This window comes from Argopecten irradians, chromosome 11 (assembly GCF_041381155.1).
Source record: "Argopecten irradians isolate NY chromosome 11, Ai_NY, whole genome shotgun sequence".
NCBI classification, from domain to species: domain Eukaryota; kingdom Metazoa; phylum Mollusca; class Bivalvia; order Pectinida; family Pectinidae; genus Argopecten; species Argopecten irradians.
This window is the reverse complement of record NC_091144.1, coordinates 14,532,561-14,558,413: the sequence shown is the minus strand read 5'-3', so window position 1 is coordinate 14,558,413 and position 25,853 is coordinate 14,532,561. Positions and strand designations below refer to the sequence as shown.

General features: G+C 32.1%; 1 protein-coding gene across 1 annotated transcript; it reads left to right on the top strand.

Moving 5' to 3' along the window:
* The first annotated feature begins 18,392 nt into the window (after window positions 1-18,392).
* LOC138334817 (transcription factor LBX1-like) lies at window positions 18,393-25,557 on the top strand. Its single transcript, XM_069283577.1, has 3 exons — window positions 18,393-19,091; window positions 23,592-23,805; window positions 24,648-25,557. The coding sequence occupies exons 1-3, from the start codon at window positions 18,596-18,598 to the stop codon at window positions 24,760-24,762; spliced, it is 825 nt and encodes a 274-aa protein (XP_069139678.1). The 5' UTR covers window positions 18,393-18,595; the 3' UTR covers window positions 24,763-25,557.
* The last annotated feature ends 296 nt before the right edge of the window (window positions 25,558-25,853 follow it).

Here is a 25,853-nt window from a genome sequence, read left to right as displayed (position 1 = left end):
AAAACTTGCCGAAATATCTTTTTTTTTCAAAACATTTGACAAGCTTATGTTGCTCTATGCAACCAAACTTCACATGGTGTGTATATATGTAATATGGTAATGTCATACAGTAACCAAAAACTTAAAAGAGAAATGGTTGATAAAACTTAACAGTAATTTAACAAGGAAATTAAAGAAACTCTGTAACACATCGTGTAACTGATAACGTATTAGTTGGAGTTAGCTCCCCTCACATGACTCGTGTTAACGAAATTACAAAAGAATTTTCTTTTGTAAAAAAAAATGTAAAATTTTGGTCAGTAACAACTATGCATAAGACAAGTAAAATATAGTGTAGATATTCTAAGAAATAGTAGCAAAATTGATTTTTTTTATAATTTTTACCCAAAATAAATATGATCCAATAATTGTTATTACATGCACTAGCTAACATGAAATCGGGACTTGCACCCCAATTATCATTTCAAGACATTGCTATTAATGTTTTAACTATACGCTTTGTTCTCTTTAACCGCACATGATGTTAAGTTCATTCGGTCGTCTCTATGATGCTTCAACTGTTCTCTCTATTGTACAATATTTACCGTTAACCAACTCTAGGCGACTTTATTTCGGTTTTCATCAATAACGTTTTTTTAATTTAGCGCGTTAAGGCTACATTATGTAATATGGTTCAAATACACGTGTTTGGATCATGTGTACAACCTTTTTTTGTTTGTTCGTTTTTGTTTTTTCCCTTTGATTTGCTAGTTTATAGTACCAGGAAAAACAATACTTTACTATTGCACTTTTAAAATGGCTTATTTTGAAATTAATTCACTTTGCTATTCTTTGTATTAGGAGTTTTATGAATGACAAAATTGTAATTATGAAATGATATACTGCATTAGCGGTTGCCTTAAGACAATTAATTTACATTATCTTTCTCCAGCCGACAATTATTTCCATCGCTTGAACTTCTACTGTACTGAGACACTAAGGTATAGAAAATAGATGACACCTCTTCCATTTTCCATCTATATCCCTAATATCTATACGAAAAATGAAGAAAGATGTCATAATGTTTCCTAAAACCTCTCTAAAAAGGTTAATGCCAAAAAACTCCTATCAGTCGGGAACGCCGTGAACATATTTCATATGCTTATTTAGCGAGGTTCAAATAAGAAAACATGAAAATCTCGTATGATTTATTTATAATGGTAATTGAAAATTTCTCAATATACGATCCATCTTTAAGGTTATGACTGCTCATATCGCTAGCATCATATATCAACATTAACGCCTGTAATAAAACTATGATATTGTAGTGCCCGGATAGCCATACCGACGATTTGATCGGTATGTTAGAAATACTATGGCGGTTGGCAGTTGGCTAATATCCGTTCTTTTATTGTAGAGAAATTGCGTCGTTAAGGGATCACTAGCAGTATGCGGAAAATAAATCAAGGATCATATTTGTAAACATGTCTAGCACAGACCTTAATATTGATGGAAACTATCAATATTAATGGCCTCGGTGTGAGCCGCTTCCGTCCCTATCATCTGCCTGCTCTCCAAGTGGTATGACAACCTATTTATGCCTGCTAAATATTTTATAAACATCTTTTATTAATATTTATACGACATTACCTTCTAGGAATAAATTGATAAAGATCCACAACAGGGGTCGATCAATAAAATTGTACGGGTAATATTTTTGTAATACAGAAGGGGTGATTTTTGTGGCCATTTTGATCCCCCGGGGTTGGGAACGTGCAAGACGAATAGAAATGTATTGTTTTCGGTAATGAGAGATCTTAGGAGGGGGTATAAAATATTGTCTGGAACGGCTCCTACAAGATTAACATTTATATCTATAAAGAAAAATATGAGATTCCCAGCCGAATTTTCTTTGTTCTGTCTGTCTTGAGATGTCATTAATAAAAGGAGATAGTGCCATGGTGAGAGCAATCGTACTTGGTTTAAGCGACCAGCATAGCCCAATGTGGGGTCCGCTTGGAGTTTCTCGTCGTTGTTTTAATGTTTTATAATTAGGAAGTTAGAGTCATCTAAGGAATATGAAAGCAAAACAGAAGTTAATTGAATAATAAATATTAGATTAATTAATGAATAAAAAAAAAAATTATTTCTTCAATATAGTACTGAATCATATTATGTATTTTCTTAATTGAAATAAAATAATAAAAAAAACTAAAGCAATGTTCTTTAAATTTGTTTTAAAATAAGGTACAAATAATTCATGGAAAATGCGTAAAAAGGAAACACGTCACTATTTTCGCTAGTTACGCATGTGCTTTTTGCTGCTCAATATTATACGAAAGTGTGCGGATATCAAAAGGGGGATAATTTATGTGAAAGTTTTGTAATAATGATTTCATTTTATATACAACAGTTTGCTGTGAGTATTTAAGATGTTAAGAAATGTGAACAATATTTCACAATATTGCCGGTCTCCCTTGACCTACATTGTTAGACTGATTTGTTAACTGGGGCGTTGTCATCCTGCATTGATATATAATTGTACTACGGCTCTAATGTGTTGACATCTCTTGCGATTTGAACGACTGAATTGTCCAATGTGTGACTTAATGTGTGTAACGCTGGTAAGTATGCAGTTTTTTTTTATATTTTATTTTTAAAAAAAAAATGCATCGTAAGCAGACGATAGGTCCCTATGGAGCAGAGAGCATGCAAGTGGCCTGCCGAGCAACCCAACTTGTTTTGTGCATGTGACTTACATAAAGAATATTTGTTAATACAATAAAAAGAAGAAGAAAAAAACTTCCAATGGGGAATCAGTCGTCCTTTTCCTGGAACACTTTACACTATCTACTGTTTTATGTCCGGAAAAAAAGAACGAAAACTTTTGAAAGAGATTTAAAACTTCAGATTTAAAACTTCATTTAGAGAGATCAGGGAAAAATTGGATTCGAACAGTGAAAGATTTGTTAACGAGTATTTTCCGAACACTTTTCCATGGGTTTTTATGAAAACCTTATATATACATTTGTGTTGAGCATACATGTATTTACTATCACTTAATACGGTAGATTTATTATCTTTCAACATCTAGATATTACGGCAGTGTCACAAGTAAAATAGCATGTTCAACCAATGCAATATGAATTATTAAAAGAGAAATGAAAAAGGAGAAATAGGATAAAATACAGCGGAGATGAAAATTTGATTTTCATAAACAGAAAATAGCACAATTACTTTAGATACATTTATTTCTTATTGTTCATATTCACAAAGATACAAGTCACTAGGTATGAATTGACAGATTGAAAACAAATACACGGACTCGTTATATTTGCATGATAAGCACTTGCATCTTCATAAACAACCTATTTTCACATAATTTAGGAGCACGTAAGATTTTAAATGATCTGGCATATCTTTTCATATTATTGCTGTATCTTAATACTTTTGTCTGCACAAATTCAGAATTAGCGAACTGGCCTAACATAACATCCCAATTTAATAGTAATAACTAGTCATATTTCATAGTGAAATAATGAAGTTAAAAATCAATTATAATGATCTCCCCTTAGTTATGTTATACGAGAGACTATCAATTTTAAGAATTTGAAATGTGATACCGTTCTTGCTGATGGTATAGATTAAGTATACATTGATAAACAATCTGTGGTGTAATGTCCTAGCAAATTGTTACACTAATAGCTAATATCACCTAAATCGCTATGTGAATTGATTAATTTATGTAACCGACAATTGGTATCCAATTAACAATCGATGTTTATCAAACCGGCTTCCCGAGCACGGGTCTCTTAAACAAGCTGCTGCTGCCTCAGCCGAACAGCTACGAGCTTTGTCAGCTTGACGCTAGTGTTATGACGAATGATTGACACATTGCTCATGTTTTCCCTGCAACCATCGTTTTGATTGGTTGGTATGTACTTTCTTGTTCAGGATCTTGAGGACAGTGACCTGAATTTAATTAGTTTTCGTTAAATCTAAAAAGAAGATATAAGCGGTATTGATATTTGTGAAAATAGAACAGAACCTAACAGACTAATCGGGATAAGAAGGGGTTTGCCAAAGCAGCACCAATGCACAGATTACTTCAAAGACTACCGCTTGCTTGACAGCTGCTCTCATGAAATTGACAACGGAAACTGCAATCGACAACGCCCGTCGTTTTATTTAATATTTTGGCAGGAAAATATTAAACATTCAATCCAAATTATATCCCATATTTCTCAGTCAGTCAAAGGTTATAACACTCAAATAAATATCTATCATGTGAGGTGTTGAAAAACAAGCACTACATCTACGGGATATATATACAAACACACGAGTTGTATATGGTACCTTATCTAGGTTATAAACACTCGTGTTTTCAGTCCCTCTCAAAGAAATCCTATATTGCGGTGAAAGTTACTCGTATGCAGAGTGTCTTTCACACTAAGTATGTGTTTATGTATAACGCTTATCACCATGGATACCAACATACATTATTAATCGATAAATAAAATCACATGGATTGATTGATGTACTTTAAAAACCAAAGATAACCTCAAATATATGTAATTCTATTTTTGAATAAAGCTTATAACATAGATATATGTATGACGCATTTATTTTGAATAAAGCTTATAACATAGATATATGTATGACGCATTTAATAATATTGATGATTTTTCTTATATTAAAAAAGAAAGTTTGAAAGATTGCAAAATGTATGTTATTGTGATGCAAAACCAGAATCAAATCTTTATCAAGTTAACGTTGTAGCCACATATGAATATACTATTCTACGGTAAAGGTTTTTTGCCCATGTGACATCTACAGACGCCATTAAGAGCTGACAATGCAAGTTAAAACATTTATATTGAGATAAATTTCTCCTAAATGATTTGCAGAAACCCCTGTATATTGGCCATCATTTATGCCTAGACTATTTAAGATGTGGATAAGTGCGTATTGAAAAAGACCTTAATTTGTTTACGTTAAGTGTAATTAAAAATGATAGAAAAGTTCCCATAAAACAAACTTCTTGCGGTTATATTTTATCAGAAATAAATTAAACCTGACTACCAACTTTTGTAAAATAAGAAATCAAAGGAATAATCAAATGGGTCACAGTAGCCCCATACTAGAACAAAGGTCAAACATAACTAATAAAGCTTGAGCTATCACTAAGCATGCCATGCCCATATGTAGGCGAGAATCGCTCTCATACGAACCAGAAGAGTTTGACATTCTACTAATTGTTGTCAAGGTTATTGTATTACCATGGAATTGCTGGCCATACCATCTCCAACCCCAGCTATTCATAAGATAATTCAATAGTGTAAGAAGCAATTAATTGGCCAATGATGAACACACACTAGAGACCTTTTGAGCTTTGAAGGGGATTGATTTCATCCTGTAACGGCTTAATTAGATATCTGGATTTCAGTGCGAGTCTGTTCATATTTGATATTCAAATATTGACAAAAGAATGTCTCTCAAACTGACTCTGGTAGAGAAGTTCCAGATACAGCTAGGTTTAGTCTGGTTTCGCGTTCTTATGATAGTTGTTTAATGACAGTCTTAGAAGCAAGCAAGTCTAATATATACATTTTGTAGTTCAACAACGAATAGTTAACGACACTTTATATTATATAATCACTTCCATTTTTTGTGAGAAATCAATACATATATACGGAGCTACCAGATGAAAACTTAATGAGAAAGTAAATAGGTTTGTAGACCTTTATCAATTAAGCGTTATCAAATGACCAACTTTGCGATCAATTTGACAATAAAAACCACTTTTTACTTAACATTTCACACCATGCAATCACACTGAAACCAAATTTTTAAATTAGAAAAAAAACAAAAACATATTACAAAAAAATTATTTTGCGAATAAACGAGATATTTTTTGTAAATAAACACAATAGTGAGAATAAATACAATATGTTTACTTAAAAACACAATAAGTTTAGCGAATTAACGCTATAGTTTTGCGGATAATTTGTGATTGATAGTAAATATAAATGTACAAAGAACCAGCTACATTATATATAATTTTATTTATCTTGATAAATCAATCGAAATCAAATATAGCTATAAAATGCGTGAGGGTTACTAAAGTTCATTTTGTTTTTTGTTAATCTGACAGAGAGCATGTATAGAAAAACATGAAATAAAAAAAATAGTTAAATCTGCAGTATTGTGCCTTTATTGACTTGTTTAGTCTGTACAATATGAACATTAGCGGTATTATATAAAATAAAAACAAGACAATTCAAAACAAGACTATTGATGTAATAACAAACAGGAGAGACATTGACATGGACTGAAAAAAGTGCCTATGTCATATAACGTTTCACATTGAGACGGATTAATTCTTGCACATGCTTCTGAATCCAATCCTATTTTTGTAATGTATCTTTATTCAATAAAATGTTGTTGAAACCAAATTAGAGGTATAGTTTTGCGTTATTTACTTGTCCATTAACGTTGTTGTGAATTTCACTAGAGCCAATGATGCTTAAACAGCTTCATGAAAAGTAGATTGAAAATAATAAGTGAAAATAATACTTAGTTCCAATGCCATATTTTGATCATGATAGAATTACAACAAGCGCTTTTTGAACAGACTCCAATTGAAAAATATTTATCTTTTGAAAATGAAAAAAATAACTATTGGGAAACGGGCATTCTTCATTTTACCAATAATTTGTTAAATGTCTTATTAGATCAAAAGACGCAAAAATTGAATTGAAATGAAACATCAAACATTATTTTATTATTGCGCAAAAAAGAATTTATGAAATCTTCAACAGAATATTTGCAAAATTTACATTTTGTATTAGCTCAATGAAGCTAATGACACTGTAAAGGGCAGGGGTTAAACTAAAGGGCTGGTTAAAGTAGATTATTCTTGATTGAGACCGATACTAAAAAGAAGTTTGTAGCGTGATAATGGGAACTATATGATGGCTAGCACGATCGATTATACTCATCTGTTTACTATCCAAACAGTCCCAGACTAGAAATGACAGCCATATTCTAGGATATCACTCTAACATATTCATTAGGTCATCAATCAGCAATGTAAAGTTGTAGTAAGGCTGTTGATGAATTGATAGCCTAAACAGTTCTTTCTAACCACAGCAAGTACGATATGTGGCTCCAGAGCCAGTCAGGGTTCCTAAACCTATTTTTCTGAAAAAAGTGCATTTTGTACACTGTATGTAAAAGAGAACCAGAGAGCTCAGTATTTATATTGTCATTTACTTAAGTTTACAATTAAAAAAAAAAAAACCCAAAAAAAAAAAAAAAAAAAAACGTTTTTACATTTGTCAGTAAAAATAAATTTTGGATTTGTAAGCAAAATATATGTTAGATATAAATGTAGATATGAGTTTCGTCAAGGACAAAATGCAAGGAATATTCTTTTTGATAATTATATATCTCAGTATGCTATGGTAATTATGTACATGATATGTATTCATTTGGCAGGAAAGAATTGCATAAACCGTATAACATAAATCATAGAGATTGTACTGTTACAGACTAGTATTTTATTTAAGTGGTAGTCAATCCACTGGTATTAGAATAACGTCTACCAACTTATTAAATATCTATTTAAGTAATATTACTTTTGTAGTATATATACTGCTTACCAGCTCTGTTATATATTTTAAATCATGCCCAATACATCATCTTTGATAACCTCTTGGAAAAGCTATATAATAAAAAGATGAAGAAGCTATACAAAGTTGATACATGATAAATACTGATGTTTATAATAACAAGATGGGTGTGATGACTTCTAAGTACACAAAAAGTATCTGACATTCTAGAAGTAAAATGTGTCTTGTTTAACCATGTGTCGTCTGTGATAGTAAGTTGAATTGTTGAATTAACTCGTGACTAAAAAGCAACTAAAATGAAGATACTTAAAATCGCCTTGCAACTGCACTTCACACGCATCAAATGTAATTGGAATCATATAGGTTTTATACAGTTGATTGACAAATAAAAGATTGGTGCTTGATGTTATAAAAAGTGTTGTTTCAATAACATGTATCAAAAACACATTAGTCATTTATGGTTAATTTTGTAATAATCTACATTTAAGCGTTTTTACATTACCCCATAAAGGTTAGTCTGAAATTGTTTTAGCCAGTTATTTGATTGGCTAATACTTTTTTCACAGGGAACAATTTTTATTTGTCTTTAATTGCAGAAAGACCACTGCTCTTATAAAATAAACATACCGTCCTCTAGCCTCCTACAAAACCATTTAACCTGATTGACTAAAATGTGGTTTAAATCTTTTATCGCTCGTAGTACAAATTTGTTTTCCGGAAGTGTGAGAGTAGACACTGATGGTTATGCCCACGTTGTGAGTGGTGATCTGTAGTGCTATTGGGGCGGCTAGGGGAATCCCAGTGAAAGAAACAACTAGCGCCCGTACAGCCAAGCCCCCACTTAGAAAAGGAGCATGACTATTAAACTAAAAGATCAGCCTTATAATGATCTCGTTGAGTCTATAGTCACTTTACATTGTCCTTGATCAAATTAATAGATGAGACTGGCCTATTATAATCCTAGGGCAGCTATCTGATTAATATGATCAAACTATCGTTAAACGTTTGGGACAAAGCACTGGAGCACGCTTAGACGAGAATCAATTACGTTGGAAGTGAAGCGATATGGCTCTGCTGTTCTCCGACAATATCCGGGGCTGCAATATTGCACTAATTTCTAGATGACAGATGGGAAAATATCCCGCTGTTAGAAGCGATGAAGAAAAGTTATCTCATCTTGAAGATACGCTGTCTCCTCGGGTACTGCTTTAAATATTGATGAAGTATCGGAATTTAATATGGTTGGACGTCATCTAGATATTGTGGTAGTGGTATGTTTATTTAATTTACTTGGACACCGGAGATTTGTTGTGTTAATGCACAACGAAAGGCATGATGAGTGGAATGGCGGAAAATTGGCTTTCGGTTTTCTTGTGAAGGGCTAGGCATATCGAAATGTTGGCATCTTATCGACAATATTTACTGTCTGAAGACCATAAACGGTTTGAGAGCACTATAAAATTATGATTTACAACGGACCATGAAAGCCATTCACTATTACATACTCGACGTATGCCGGAGTATCTTTTTTCGTCATGACATAACGTGTACATCAACAGTGTTTTTCAAAGCAATATCAATCTGACAGACTAGTTTAGTCGTTGTAGAATATGGTAATGGTATGAGTCTCATTAGTTCGTTACATTGGTCTGTGTCTTACACTAGCCAGGGTTTATATGATAAAAACCCCGACCTTATAAATATTTCATACCAACACATCATAATGCAATATACACTAGCGGGTCCTAATAGGAAATGGTCACGGCTTGCTACTATCTGGTAATATTAATCACGATAAAACTATTGACAAGGACAATTTATGTTTTAACATTTGATATAATATTATTATGTTAACTTATTTGAAGGTTTACAGCGTAATATAATATCGGAACATATATTATTCTAACGTCTGGTTTGTATTATTTCTTATATATTTAATTTCTCATTCTTTTGTTTTTGCATTTGCAAATTAAAATTAAAAAAAAATGATAATCACAGTTATAGTTTTTCTTCATTTAGAGATTTTGTTCCTGAAATAGACTGTAAGTTAAGCAATATTAATGCTAAATACTATTAGATTTGTTTTTCAAAGCGACAGGAATATAATTGCCAATTATCTTTTTTTTTTGTGGAAATCATTTTCTGGTGAGTATAAATAAAATTGCTATCAAATTAGTTTTTGATGTGAGTTGGTTTGACCTTAACCGTAATTTTCAAACTAGCATATAGCACATACATGTATTATGATTTACGGTAAGGTAATTGGTTATGTCTGCAGTGACAGAGCAATAGTAAAATCAACAGTACGCTGATTTAACAAAGATGACAATAGATCTATAAAGAAATAATAATGAGTTAAAATGAATGAGAACAAAAGAAAGAGGGCCGAAGGGAAAATATTTTTTTCTCTTGGCCCCCTGTGTAAAGTTAATGTACAGTGTATTTTAACATAAATAAACTGTAATTTACATCAGTATTTCTTTGCTTATTATTTTTTGTACTGGAACTGTTGGTTTAACCGTTGGTAATAGTAAAGTGAATCTATGGACATATCCATCCGGTATATTAAATAACGTTTTAGATAAAGTGTACGATCAGAAGATAAGTATCCTTTTAACGATCGATAGCAATATGATATTAAAGAGGGGTGATGTGGCTTTAGTTTTGTCCGACACAGAATTAAACTGACACTGGAGCAACTGTTTATAATTTATAGGCGGGATTGTCGTAAGATTGCCCCTGCGTGAGAGATGATGCGCGATGATGGCTTGCTGCTCCAGGGAGCTATGATTTAAAAAAAGAGAGGTAGTAATTGATTTAAAATATCAATTTGGCTAATATGAGATTAAAACAATTGCAGACCTTCAACATAATGACATTACTTAAACCTTCATTTCTACCGAAGCACAATGGATCAGCCAATCGACTTAAAATACGGAAACGAGTATATCGGCCTGTCAAAGAGACAGCGAAGCAAAACGCAAAATTGAAATTTATTGATCTTAAGATAATATTTTCTAAAAGAAATTAAGACTATATCATATGTTGAAATACCGTTAAGGGAAAGTAAAATAATCACATTCTGTAATTAGATTAAATTTAATACTTACACTTTCCACGGAGAGTTTAACATAACGACCCTTATGGGAACGCTTAATTGTGGAAGCACTTTTATCCTAACATTTCATACGGAATAACCTCAGATGTAAAAGTCAGTATGTAATCTGTTATCCTCCGCTATTTTACTTACAACTTGCCTATCTTCATAATTGCAACTATCAATGTCATTTCAAAATTTACACTTTGAAATCTATTTCAATAATCACAACGTAATTAGATTATTCAATTAACTATTCAGAGATGAGAATTCATTACCTTTTGAATACTCTCTGATCAGCTGAGGTGTCAGATTACATTTAAGATAAATCACTATCACATGCCGTGGATATAAGTTTCAATAACAATACATTTCATGTGTTGCAATGACAGTCAAAGAGGCGGCCATGGTGACCTATTCAAAATGTTAAAAAAAACATGGAACATTTAAAAAAAATAATTAACATTTAAAAAAAATAATTACATAGGACTATGAAACAATTATTTGAAAACACCGTCTCATAAACGCATGCAAACAAAATATTTTTCATAACCTGGTGGAATTAAAAGATAATGCCAAATAATTGATATAATTCTACAGTAAGGTAGAATGTTCCCTCCATTCTCAGATCTATTCAAATAGAGGTAAGGAAAAAAAATCGGCCAATTAGAAAGTCATATTTTGGATGTAAATAAAGAAAATATTTAATTAGTTATTTCTTGTCTAGATATTGATGAATGTGATAGTTGCATGTTTTATGAATATGAACAATTCGTATGAATGTTTTTGAACGAATATCCTTCCTTAGATATGAATGCAATGTTTTCAATTTTTTTTTCAACCAAATATTTATGATTATGTTATGGTAAATCATTTGAATTCATCAGGATTCGATGACGGCGGGGCAATATGGCGGCCTTCGTTGTATTTGTGCAACACATTTTGACTTTGAAATGTAGCGTGTTGTAATTATGTGATACAAATTGTCTTAAATGTGTGTTCATTACATATGAGAAATACCTAGTGTGTGAAACTCGTCTTGAAGTTTCGATTTGTGCTCAGAACGGCTCGTACAAAAACCTACGCGACTCGAATAATTAAATCTGATATGAAATTAACTTTCATTTAAGATCCTATATATACATGTCGGTAGTTCGAGAAATATGTAATATCTATAGAACAAACACTATGTTTACAAAATTTATCTCGTTTTATGTCACGTTAAATCAAATAACTTGTATAATACATCATTAACATACGTAATGATTCGTCCAATTTCCAATAAACGGTAATATTAAATATTCCTGATATTAGAATTCTCCGGAAATGAGCATAATATTTGACGCAAGGGATCCTTCCTGTTACTTATGAATCTCATCCCTTAACAAACCTGTCACCACGAAAAGCAATTCCATTATACGTAGCCTTGTGGTTTTTCAATATTTACAACAACAATAAGATTGAAATGATGATAAAATTGACCTTCTGGATTACAGTTATTACAAATTATCTCCGTTTGAATGTACCGATGTATTTCATTTACTGAATATTTGGTAATAAAGAAAAGTTTCTAGATCAAATATTTTATTCAGAATACAATTAATTTATCAATTGGTACATTTGTCTGAAAGTAAAATAATCTATATTTGTATTCAATTTTCCACAGATTTTTTTTTCACAAAAAAATGACAAACTTATTATGTTGTAGGACGTAGCATAATTGGCAAATATATAAAAAATAATGTCATAGGTACGATTTTAGTAAATTGAAAAAACAACTTAATCAAATTTTAAATAATACTGTTAGGTTCTTCACTTTAATTTTTTTTTAAACTCGTACACGAACTTCTATTATATGCTTTAATCTGTGGATAAAGGATACATAAATCAATAAAAAAATTCAGCCAATCAATGAATTAATCAATAAATCATTAAAACAATCAACCTATGCGGGGAAATTTAGTCCTGCATCATACAACACGATACTTCATGTTGATTTAGTGACATTAACTTAACATATTTACAACTGTAGAAGCTATGTATTATTCTATTCAAACTTGTCATGAGTATCCTGTCTACATTTCCGGATGCACCAAAGTGCCAGACGGGTCATGACCACTTCGATAATATATTTGATAACGAGTTGAACTGAAGTGAGCAGTCGTGTCACAATTCCATTATTGGAAGCACAGCAAGAAGTATAAAGCAAGTTTCTCACATAAAGATTTACAGAATTTACATGCTGTGTGAGAACTACATCACATAATTCATCGCAAGCCCTTCTTTTATTCCGAAGTTCAGTCTGGAAATTCTGAGGGCAAGAAACAGGAAGTACTTTACGAACGTCAGAAAGGCTGTATCATGGGTGAGGAAGAGACAAGTGCACCTAACATCACATAATGTGATAACCTAGTAGTTATCGCAGCTGTTTGGAAACATAGAATAACACACCATTGTGTACCATAAAACATACAAAAACAGACTACAAACACCTAAAAGCTAACAATTAACAAGACACTGAGTTCTAAAGCTTTCTAACTATTCTGGTAACAAGGAATACCTTAGACATACTTGGACCAAGAGTGCAATGTACGACTAAAACGCTGCTGTAATTTCAACTAAAACGATATGTTACACATCTGAGTGGACGGTATGCTGTTGCGGCCATTTTTCTACCAATATATCGAGAGAATATTTAATAAAATACTCTCGGGTTTCTAATATTTTATATATATTCAGCTATTATCATGCCTCGCTGATGATTCACAATACGTCACGTGCGAGGGTGACAAAACATCACGCCTCCTTCGCATCATCAAAAATCATGTCTCCCCCATGTCTCTTATATGCTAAGCCAGAGTTGTCGTTCGTGTAACGTACCTCTCCTGAGAAATAAACAAACAAAATTGATGGCAGACGACGCTTTTGTGAAATTCATAGTATTCTTATGATAAAAGACACAGATATTTGTTTGTTTGTTTGATTAATTAACGTCCTATAAACAGCTTTGTAAGGAGGGCCTCCCTTGTATGCAGGGTGTTGCGTGTATGTTGTGCGAGGTGCGTGTTTTGGGAGACTGCGGTATATTCATGTAGTGTCTTCTTGTATAGTGGAACTGTTGCCCTTTTTATAGTGCTATATCACTGAAGCATGCCGCCGAAGACACCAAGCAACACACCTCACCCGGTCACAATATACTAACAACGGGCGAACCAGTCGTCCTACTCCCGGTATGCTGAGTGCTAAGCAGGAGCAGAAACACAGATAACACTAATACAAACGACGTATTGAGCATATACTGTAAAATGACGATTGTTCTAATGATATAAGCTGTTAAGGTATTCCATCATATCACCAATAGCCTTTAATCGCCTAGTTCAGTGGAACATTTATCAGGTACTGAACTTTGGTCATTTTCTTCGGGTACTCCGTCTTTCCTTCATCGTTTAAAGCTGGCACTTTCATCGTTGACTCTGGTTCTATATAGGACGTAATGCAAAAACAAAAATAAGTGATTATACAATTTCAAAGATAAATAATTATATCGTTCTGAATTCTTGTTCGGGGGGAGGAGGGGGTGGGCTTTTAAATCTTCTTCAAAATTGTGATAAAACGTGAAATATACCGAACAATTCATAGACGATATGCACTCCGCGACATTTCAAGATCATCTATGTAGGAGTGTTTCAAGTGTTTATTTATCTTTAAGACTACATCAAAGGTTAAATATTTTCACAACCTTACTTTGTTTCTTTGAATAATGTACAAATCTTAATTGAAATTTCGATTCGTTTTATGATATATGGTGTTATCACAAAATAGGATATTTTCTAAATACAAGATAGGGACATAAAATTAATACATTATGAAAAAACTAGCATTATATGCTCATTGAATATTGCACAAGTACTCATTTTTGTTATCCGATGCTTGTCATATGAATTACTGGAAACATAGAGATTTATGCGAGGGGGATTTTCGCTAATTACGCGAAGGTCGCTTGATCTTGAAAAATAGCCCCTCGCGTAAAATTTTTTACATGCATAAACTTTGTTGTTACAATATGCAAGTGTATCTATCCTGAAAATATTTTCACATATATATTTAAATAAATATTTCAGTTATTAACATTGTCCCATATTACTGTCCGTATCATATTATGTAATGGTGTTTGTTTTGTGTGTCTTGATAAAGGGCAGATCGCCTCGAAAATTTGACATTTTTGTGTCTACACGGTTGGAATTACTTCTTTGTCCCATATCTTGAAAATAACAACACCATGAAAGTTTTATGCATGAATATCGCGAAACTAAGAATTCGCGAAAATATCCATGTTTACAGTAGATGCCAGTGTCAGCGTCCGTCTTATACACGGTGTTACTAACGTAGATATCTCATCGTTTCAATATTCAGGTAGGTTAGTTTTCGGAATGTTCGTAATGTTAAAAAAATCGCCATGTATACAATAGTCTAATCATTAGCAAATTTAGAATATGATATCTTCGCACTTGTATATATAATACGGGTCTGATCAAATACAAGCGAAAAAGCAACAAAATCCTCATCGCGACGTATATGGTCAAGGTTTTTGCAACTTTGTCAGTAGTTGATTTCCGCATTAATATCACATCTATCGTAATACGATATCTCCCTGATTTCACAGCGTTTTTAATACCGTTAGTTCACAAACCTTGATATATTTAAGCATTATTCTCAATGTCTCTCATATCACGTTATATAGAGTTTGCTCATGTAAAATAACCATGTAAGATAAATCTATATTCCACGGCATTTCACGCTCGCGGATTATTTTGTGTTAGCATGTAGTTTTGGGTTTATGGAGTCAGAGACAAACAATGGACATCCTTCTTCATAGATACAAGGAAAAAGATGCAAACTAAGAAGAAAAAGGAGCTGTTTTTTTGTCACAAACCAAACGATATTGAGAATAACGCTTATGATTTAATGGGAATAATGTAGTTTGGTAATAATTAGGCATTAATTGTCATGCTTATGCTTAGTTTTACAATAAAACAAATTCATTTGTAGCGCACTGATATCTTAGCCAATTGTTCAATTTTGCCAATAACTGTACCGCTTTCAAAATTTTCCGCGAAATGGTCTTCGCGTATGACGTGATAATACCCAACGTTCAATTATTTCAGATTATGCAAAACAACCGTAGACTTCTAACCAACAGAAACGAGTGAAACATTTTGAATTAAATAATATCATAATAATTAAATTTCAGTTGTGAAGCGATTTTTTGATTGGTTAAAATGTAATGAATATAAAGTCTTAGATGAAAACAAAACACGTTTTAATGACATCATACACAAACCAGCATTTATCAGTCAACATTATATGATCATCATCAACTTCCTCGCAATAACTGATATTTCTTGCTGATTTTCAATTACTTTTATTTTTGCTTTCATTTCAGAATATATTATTGTCTGATGTAAAGACAACGGAAATTTGGTAACAGGCAACATGTCTATACACGCCCTCTCTTTAATATCTGATTTTCATCTATGGACTGGTCGAAAACTAAAATATAATGAAGTTAATGTTTTACAAATATTACAAATAACAACATTATCAACAGTAAACGTTTTACATTTTGTTACTTACTCCCGTGTAAACAAAGTAAAATTATTGCAGGATAATAAATTAAAAAACAACTTATTTTTAGATAAAAGTATAAGGCTTCAACGCGATCATAATTTGACCTATCGATGTATATATATCGAATACTGAAGTGCACTCTTTTTTATCAATACTATCGAAACCGAAGTGCACTCTACATATGAAAAGAGTACACTTTGGTGTTCAATACTTAAAAAGGTATTGAGGAGGATACGTGTCCTTACTGTGCCGTACGAGAAACTGAACAGTTTTACATGCTGACAACCTGACTGATAGGACATAATTACAACACACTAATGTAGCCACTTCTCAGTCCATCGGCTATGTCTTGGAACTGAAAATAGGGTGATTACATTTATTCTTGAATTAATTGGCAAGAAAGCTTATGTAAAATACAATTGCCTGTTTTTATTCCATTTAAGAAAAATTCTGGTTACCTCAAAAGCAATGCAATTGTAGATTCCATTGTAAGTTTTAGAAACTGACCTAAACGTTACTCTAGCTGTATGAGGCATACATTAATACACACATTGGCCGACTAATTGTCTGCTAATGTATAAAATGTCCTTAACAAGGTTTTGTTTTAACCACTTAAAGTATTGTTAATAGAACTATGCTGCAGATTTTTAATATCCTAAACGAACCAATTGGACCACAAATTTGTGAAATAGGTTCCATAGGCGTATTATTTGTATTTCATAAAACTTTCCAAATGAAAAACCAATCTAAGAATAAGATTTCTATTCTATTATATTTGTATGTAGTTGATTTAAACTCGAGGTTATCGTCATTTACACAAAATAAACCTCAGTCTCCTAAGAAAAACCTTTATTCGATTTACTACGATAGTTTTACTATTAAAAACATTTATTTCTCGACGAATTACATGTAATATTTGGATCACTTAATATACTAGTACTGACAACAAAGTCGTTTTACAGCATGTAACTATTGTGCATTTGGTTTTGTTTGAATGGTGATGGAATAATACATTAAAAGTAGCCGCTCCAGGTTAATAACTGAACAGTCTCGCCATGGCCAAATAGAGGATAGAGCAAAGCGACCAAGTTTAACTATGTACTAGCAATGTGCCTTATTGATTGTACTTTTTTCAACTCTCCCTTCCCTTTCCCGTTCCAAAATTATTTTGGGGAATAAATCACAGAGTTGCGCCACATTTCTTTAAACTTGATTTAATCTTGATTAATTAGAAATAATTGTTTCATATGAAGCAAACAACTTTCTTCTTCTACGACCCGCAAAAAAGAAAGATAATAAACTATAACAATTTTGAAGCTTTGAAAGCAAATTTAACAAATTCAACGCCTCCCCTGCCGCTGTTTCTGATGTGTTAGATATGAATTTTCTCATAATTTTCCCATATATTTGCTATGACACATAATCAAGCCGCCGTAATATGCGTGTTCAGAATTCGTGTGCCGCTCTCCTAAAAAAATCTTTACATCTCAGGCGTCAGCGTGTGTCGGCTCCCATACATTGGAACGTACAGGGACCCAACACAGTCTACAGATAAGGATGCCCTCCGGCCCGCCACGAGTCAGCGGCCCGATCGATGACGTATAGGCCAAGGGCTGTGTGATATTTATTTCACTTTTAATAATTGTTTATTTAACTTGGAGATACTGCCTATTCAATTGTCTGCTCGAACAGATCAGATGGAGTTATAACCTAAAACTATATCTGCGTATTATAAGGCAATAAAGCTGATTTGTCATTTCGATCAATAGCCTCGCGACCGGTGGGTTTGATAGAGACTCGAGAATAACACTACTGCAAAAGACAGAGCCACTATATCTGTGAGATCTCATGGTAATTTAAAGGGTTTTAATAGTCAGTGGGAATGCCAAATTTACAAGTGCTTAGCCTAATGTGATTGACTGGACGGGACTATATCGATCATTAAACGGGCAAGGCAAACAGATGTCCTATTAGTCGACTTCTATTGAACCTAATCTTGTCAGGGCGTGGCCGCAGCCCAGAGTGGGCCAGAGATAACACTCTACTATAACACTACTGTTTGTCATTTTCTTTCATTATTTGGTAAATTAAAGCATTTAACTGTCTGACTCGGCTGTATCATCATCATCATCATCATTCCCCCATCTCCTCCCAATCCGCTGTATTAATTGACCCGGCGAGTGGGAACTCTTCATTCTCGGAAAAGGAGGCTATAAACAGTACAAGGAATATTTGGCGCATAAGAGCAGAAGTCAAAATGGAAGAAGAAAAATTCGATATAGACTCTACAAAACACAATGAAGTGTATACGCGGGTCGGTGTTGAGAAATTAAATATTGAAAGAAGAAACCGATTACCTTTTCAAGGTATGCCACAAGAAAATAGTCTATCAACGCCCTCTAGTGGAGATGAAGAGGAGACGGATAAATACGAAAATAACTCTCCAAAATGCAGGTATGATTCTTCACACCTTTCCTTTGGGATTGATAGTATCTTGAGACAATCGGGAAAAAGACGGCATGGTAAACTCAACGAGGAAAATGAACAAAGTCAAGACGAAAATGATAGAAATATTATTAGAAATGCCAATAATTTGGACGAAGCAGCATATTCACGAGTTGGAGGAATGGACTTAAGTTTGAAATCTGAGCGATCTGAAGACAGTAAAGTGCAGTCACAAGAAACATTTTATACAATAGCTAACCATTTGACAATGTGGTCACTGCGTGATATCAACAAAGACAGATTCGGTGGTATGTATCAAACCTTATGGGTTTTTTGTTCATTTTTTATTCATTGGAATCTTTGCCTCGATTACGTTATTTCACGTATGTCATTTAGCCCGTATCTTCTAAAAGAAATTGGAAGTTGTATGTGCTTTTTTGTACAATGTCTTTGCCAATAGTTTTTTCTATTTTGTTAATAAAGTAGTTTTATCAGAAAAAGGGCAACACTGATATTTGGTTAACATGTGTATAAAGATCCTACTTATATTTATTACAATTGTTTTTAATATAGGATTGTTCGTAAGAGTAGTCGAGAAAAAATCACAGACACGCATTTAATAGTATGATTTTGTTTCTGAATTAAGATATATGCACAAAACATGAGTAATTCATTTTATATTTTTATCGGAATTTTAATATTAACGTTGGTTTCTTTATGGATTAATGTTTTGCCTTGAAACGCTAAGTCCGTTTGTACAAAGAAAAGTTACAACGATCGTTTACTGTCTCTTGTAATGGATTCATCAGCATAAGATCAGAGTGCTTTGACCGATTGTTTTAGTCAAGAAATAAATATCTTGTATTTGTAAATTGTAATTCATATAAATGATAACATTATAGATACTGCACATATAACTGTTAATGATATAGAATACTTGTTTTACTTACGTTTTATTTATAAATAATCCGTTGTGCAGAGCTGTTTATCATTGTTTTCTCTAAAGAACAAATGCCTTAACCTAAAATATGTCGACAAAAGAGTTTTGTCTCAAGTATGAAATGTTTCAAGGTAATTGAATTAAGTGTTCAATGAACCATAGCTTTTATAAAATAAATTTTATTCAAAGTTTACAAAGTATTTAGTGAACATCGAGGTTTGTTTGGTAGGTAACATTGATATACAGAAAAACGAAAGAAGAAAATAAACAGCTGATGTGATCATTATTGAATATGTAATTTTATGTTGATATCGCCTTTTGTTTCTAGTAATTCCCGACACATACTATTTTATCAAGTAGGTTCAATGACTTGCTCAGTTACTTTCTGGCTATTGCCTTCTATTTGATTTATTCCGGAATTTCATTAACTATTTTAATCATCATACGCTTATCTCAGTTAAATAGCTCCTACATTAAAATGACGTGAGCCAAATAAAACCTTGGTAGTATAAATGTGTTACATTAAGATTAGAATCGTATAATTTGATGCGCTGAAGCAGTAAAATTTCGTGTTATTTACTGTTTATGTAGTGTTTGGTAGAATCGAATACACATGGCATGTATAACGTAATAAACACTACAGATAGTCACACGGAAGAGCTTACTGACACTAAGGGCATGTCTGTAACGTAGTCAAACACACGGAGGGCGAAATCACTGATTGGAACAGACAACAAAACGTACTATTAAAACGAATTTCAGATATTAAGAAACAGACTATCAGTACAACTTACAAGCCTTATTAACATTATTGTTTCATGTTGTTTTCTTATTTGTCTATAAAGGAAAAAGAAATGTTTTCCACTCATAAGATATTTCATTTTCCATACCGAAAAGTGTAAAGGAATCAAAATAATCTATAAATAATGACATCACAAATCAGACACGCAAATCAATCATATCATGAGATAATCCAATAAGTTTAATTTCGTAGTTTTTGTCTCTAGATAAATGACTGTACAAATCCTTTCATTTTTGTTGGCTTTTCTTTGACAGGTGAAAATATATTGAGCAGATATTTTCTCCATTCGTTGAAACTATTGCTAAATTGATTTGTGATACTTAATAAACATATTGCATTGTGCTACTAATATGTATAAATATAAATAAGTGATGTATTCATGTGCATTGCATTTACATTTATATATTTAAGTTCCATATATTTGCATCATTACATATTGCATTTTTATATAATCATAACTGAATGTAAATCAATTTCTTAATTGGTAACCAAACGGATATATCTATTTTTTCTTTATTTATTGATAATGATAACCTAAATTAATTTTCACTCATAGGGACACATTATCATCTTGAATTTTGATTTAATTTTTTGTGTTAAGTTTAAAAAAACAATATTAATTGAACAAATGGGTCTGTTGAGTTTTATATGTAATTCGTATTGATATATTGTACAGTTTGTGTGCAAATCATATATATAGGTATATTAATTATAACTATAACCCGTTGTATAAAAACACCGATTTAAATATAAACTTCTTATGCTTTTATAATAGTTTCCTTGGCATAACAGTCCTATCCACAAATTTATCAATGATACAAAACAAATTATATTTGTATTATGATGTAATATTATTGAATAATACTTAATTTAATTCATTTTTTGTAATGTTATAACCTCGACAGCAAAATCGCCATCGTTTACAACTTTAACATGAGCTTGCATTTTTATTTAAAGTATATATTTTTATATGATTTAAATCGATTTCTTAAAATTAAAGCGTTATGCACCCCTTTACTGCACACAACGATTAAAGTATATTTATAAATGTAATAAAACAAATTAAGTATGTACGATGCAGAAATGATGATTGACATAAATTTAACACACACACCTTACTAGGTACTGAATGCATTATATTATATTAATTGGGTCTGTTATCTGATCTTATTGAGATTTACATCCGTGAAGGAATTATCTTGTCAAAATACAATTCATTATTGGTAATTCATATATAACAGAGACACGAAATTATCATATAACAAACATTATTTCATTTGCCTACATCTAATAATTGAATACCTTTAACTATAATATGGATTACACAAACAAAACACTATTTTATAATTAGGTGTTTTTTGATATCTGAAAATATGTTTGATTTGACTATATGGTTATGATGTCCCATCAACTCACTACTATTTTATATTATAAAATAACCATTAATGTCTGCAAATAAAAACATTTATGTAAGCTAATCCTGATCAGAACATCACCATTTGCTGTTTTTAACGTACTGCCATCATCATGCATAATGCATTAAATAAATGCCTACTCTTTCCTGAATTATAGACGGTTATTTTAATCATGTATACATATATATGTATACAAAATAAATATTGAGCAAAGCACTGATATGAAGAAATGTTAAAACTTACAATAACTCCGTGAAGAATTTACATGTGTTCAAAACTTTTGAAATTGTGGAAAACACAAATTAGTAATAACACTTGGTTGAATATATTACATGAAATATGTCGTTAATTAAAATTTTACACAGTCTTCATTATATTTTTCCGTTTGTTTACTCCTAAGTTAGGAAATGCACAAACAATATCTCTATACAAAACATATATACATGAGTATGATTACAGACGCCAAATCTTGGTTCCCATACCAGACCTCCATTACTTGATAGTTTCTTGATTCCTGTGTGTGTATAAGATTTATTTTAAAATAACTATAGACTTCATCTTTAATGTCAAAGGGCTTTGTCGAGATACACACATGTTTAATCGAAATAATAGGTGAATAATTCAAATATCCCTCCCCCCATAATGTTGCAATACCTTTGTGTAAACAGGTTATTTGTTAAGAAAAAAACTTAACACTGGATAAGAATTTATTCGCAAACTGGTTTGGCATTACGTATGCAATATTGATTCGATGTTCATTTTTTCGATTTTTATTTGTTACACACTATGGGAATAAATTAAGGGAGACAACTCTTACAATGAGTAGCTGCGATCACTATGATATACAATCCATCGGGGAGCCAGCGTATTCCATGACTGTTCGAACATGTTAGTTTTATAACGATGAATCTACATGTCGTTGATTGATGGCCCGGCGGATAATCAGCACATCTGATAATTGTACTGTCTATGATAGAAGCATAGTAATGTCGATATATATATATTTTTATTTCTTTTTACAAATCTAATTAATACTGCTTTCAATAGGATTGCAAGAGTGCAATTACATTCCAAAAGACAAATAAAAACTAAAACATATGGGAGGATAGCATATCTAGTAAGGTACAGCCATTAAGTATAGTCAAATACATTGATATATCATGAACCATGTTCTAAAAAAGAACATCTGTGAATTGATACTTTATTAAGCATAATATATATTACTATACATTACATCGAAGATGGTTAAACACACTGCAATTAATTAATGTATCGCATATCACCATCTCATTAGTGTTCATGTGCAGTACTCAAGACCGTTACTTTTTAAATCAGTATATCGTAGTTCGTCAAGCCAGATCTGTATTTTAGTTATATATCCTTTAGAACAAACATGCGGGGTTTTCTTACAAAATTAATATAGTTTAATTTCAAAAGGATTGTGTTCATCGACCCCATCCATTTAAAGAAAAAATAATTAATTAACTAAAATACAAACATTGCTTATTCTTACCGATCAAGTTAATTATTATTGATAGATTTGAAATGTTGATTTTCATCAGTTTCGTTAGCCTCGCGTGTGAACGTAACACAAACATGCTTTGCAGATTATTGTATTACTTTCATGTTCAAAGTACTTTTTCGTTTCCAGTTAGGAGGATAGGCCATCCTTACCAAAATAGAACACCACCAAAAAGGAAGAAACCTAGAACATCCTTCACTAGGCTACAAATTATGGAGTTAGAGAGGCGATTCGAACAGCAGAAATATTTGGCGTCATCTGAACACTCTTCCATTGCAAAGTCCCTCAAAATGTCGGATTCACAAGTAAAGACGTGGTTCCAAAACAGACGTACAAAATGGAGGTAAGTTTTAATTCTGCTGTTTAAATATTACTTCTTCTATGATGAAAAGGGAAATATCGAAGAATGGTTTTATTTGGATGACAATTAATATACTTAAGATATATTTGTTAAACATTGCGGGATATGCTTTAAGCTTTTATCAAAATCATCACATACTAACATATTACACAATAATACAAGATTCTAAAATTACAATGTATATCAAATGGTTCTTCAGCTGTTACATACGTGTCAGTTTCAATCATGTTGTACAGTTCTTACTAGGTTTCTTGTATAAGGTCGAATCCGGTCAAACCAGTGCTCCTACTAGATGCTATAAACACTTTTAAACATAATGACGTGGTTATTTAGTGATAGAAATACGTACTGAACCCTGTGGTCATACAGCAAACAAGTGTACAATTGTTTGCATATTTTGTCACACTTTACACGTGACACAACAATCTACGAGTCAACAGTAATATCTAAGGTTAGGACGGATATCAACTAAGTTATGTTCAAGTACACCTTAGAAGTCATATATGGGCTTACAAATACCACTACTGTAAGCAGGGTATTAAACCTTAAACATGTTGGCGCTGTCTTAACTGAGATATAACTGTTTAATATAAAAGTATGTTTTTCTGATCAGTTGTTAAGGATAGGGGAGAAGAAATGATTATTTTGTAAACCTTATCGTGTATGAAAACTCCATAATTAACAAACCACGTTAAGACAAAAGATTGCCAATAAAGCTTGTATATATGTTAGATGTAGCGACATGTGAAGGTTATTTCATTTCTGTGTCCAATCGCACCATATAAGCATCATTGCTTTATTGTGATTGTTTTGTATCTTTTTAGACGACAAACGGCTGAAGAAAAGGAACTAGAAAGACAGGCAGCAAATCGTCTACTTCTTTCGTTAGGAAGATGTACGCCAAAAGGACTTGTATTAGAGAATGGTGTACAGCTATAGATATATAGATGGAGGATACATGACAAAACATTAACCGGTTACAAGTATGACAATAACCGATATGTAAGGATATGAAAGGACTAGAGCTTAAGAATTTGAACATTTATCAACATGATAAGAACGCTGAAATAATAACAGCGAACTCTTACTTCAATCACATTGACCAAAGTTGTAAGATAGTTTTATTGCAGTTTTATTTATTTTAATATTTAAGTCATAGTCTAAGTTATGGATAGAGAATATGACAATTTTGCATGAAAAACATTTTAAACCAATGATTGACGTATGACATGGTCGGACGTTAAAATGTTGTTAGTATTACGATATACAAACAATGTGAATGAATACAGAATAATCGTGTCAATCATAAGATTTTAACCCCATTTACATATAACCAGGACGGTCGCGTTGATGGTATTGTTACTTTACTATTATATTTGTTGCCAAGCATCAGAACCGTACAGTATTATATTTCATGATATCAGCTATGATATCTTGTTGTGATTTCTAATGTGGAAGAGTTGCTATCAGTCAGTGTGACATGCAATACTGGGATATCTCTTTAACGTTTATACACGTAGTATGAGTATCCAAATGGAAAGGACTTTTAAGTCTTATTCATGTCGATGAGGAATAACAATTATATGTGAGGCATTTAGTATAACAGTCGAAGAAATAATGATTTCATTACCAAAGATGTACCAAACGTGTTCTTTATGTTGAAGTAAGGATTGAAAATAATGATTCGAGATTCTCCATTGTTTTAAAAATCTAAATAAACAAAAACTAATTGAACTTCAGTGTTTTTAACTATATTTTTTAATGATGGAAATGTATGCTATATGATCATTCTTAGCATGTTTTTGCAATTTCATGGAATATGTTAGGTTCATTACTATAGTATTCTTCAGAAGAAAGAGTTAAAAATTAATTACTCAAAGAAAGCTAGCTGGCAGCGGCAAACTCGTCACAAGAAAAAAATATTGATGAACAGCTTTTGAAATATTAAAAACTAGACAAAAAGTGTTGTGGGACTCATTGCTTATTAGAAATCTCTTTTTGGCTTTTAGCGGTAAACATATTTCGGCATG

What these genes read in the sequence shown, in the direction of transcription:
- LOC138334817 (XM_069283577.1), top strand. Translation starts at nt 18,596, where the DNA reads ATGGAAGAAGAAAAATTCGATATAGACTCTACAAAACACAATGAAGTG. An exon ending in CAACAAAGACAGATTCGGTG is followed by an intron (nt 19,092 to 23,591) that starts GTATGTATCAAA and finishes TTTCGTTTCCAG; the next exon opens with TTAGGAGGATAGGCCATCCT. An exon ending in AACAGACGTACAAAATGGAG is followed by an intron (nt 23,806 to 24,647) that starts GTAAGTTTTAAT and finishes GTATCTTTTTAG; the next exon opens with ACGACAAACGGCTGAAGAAA.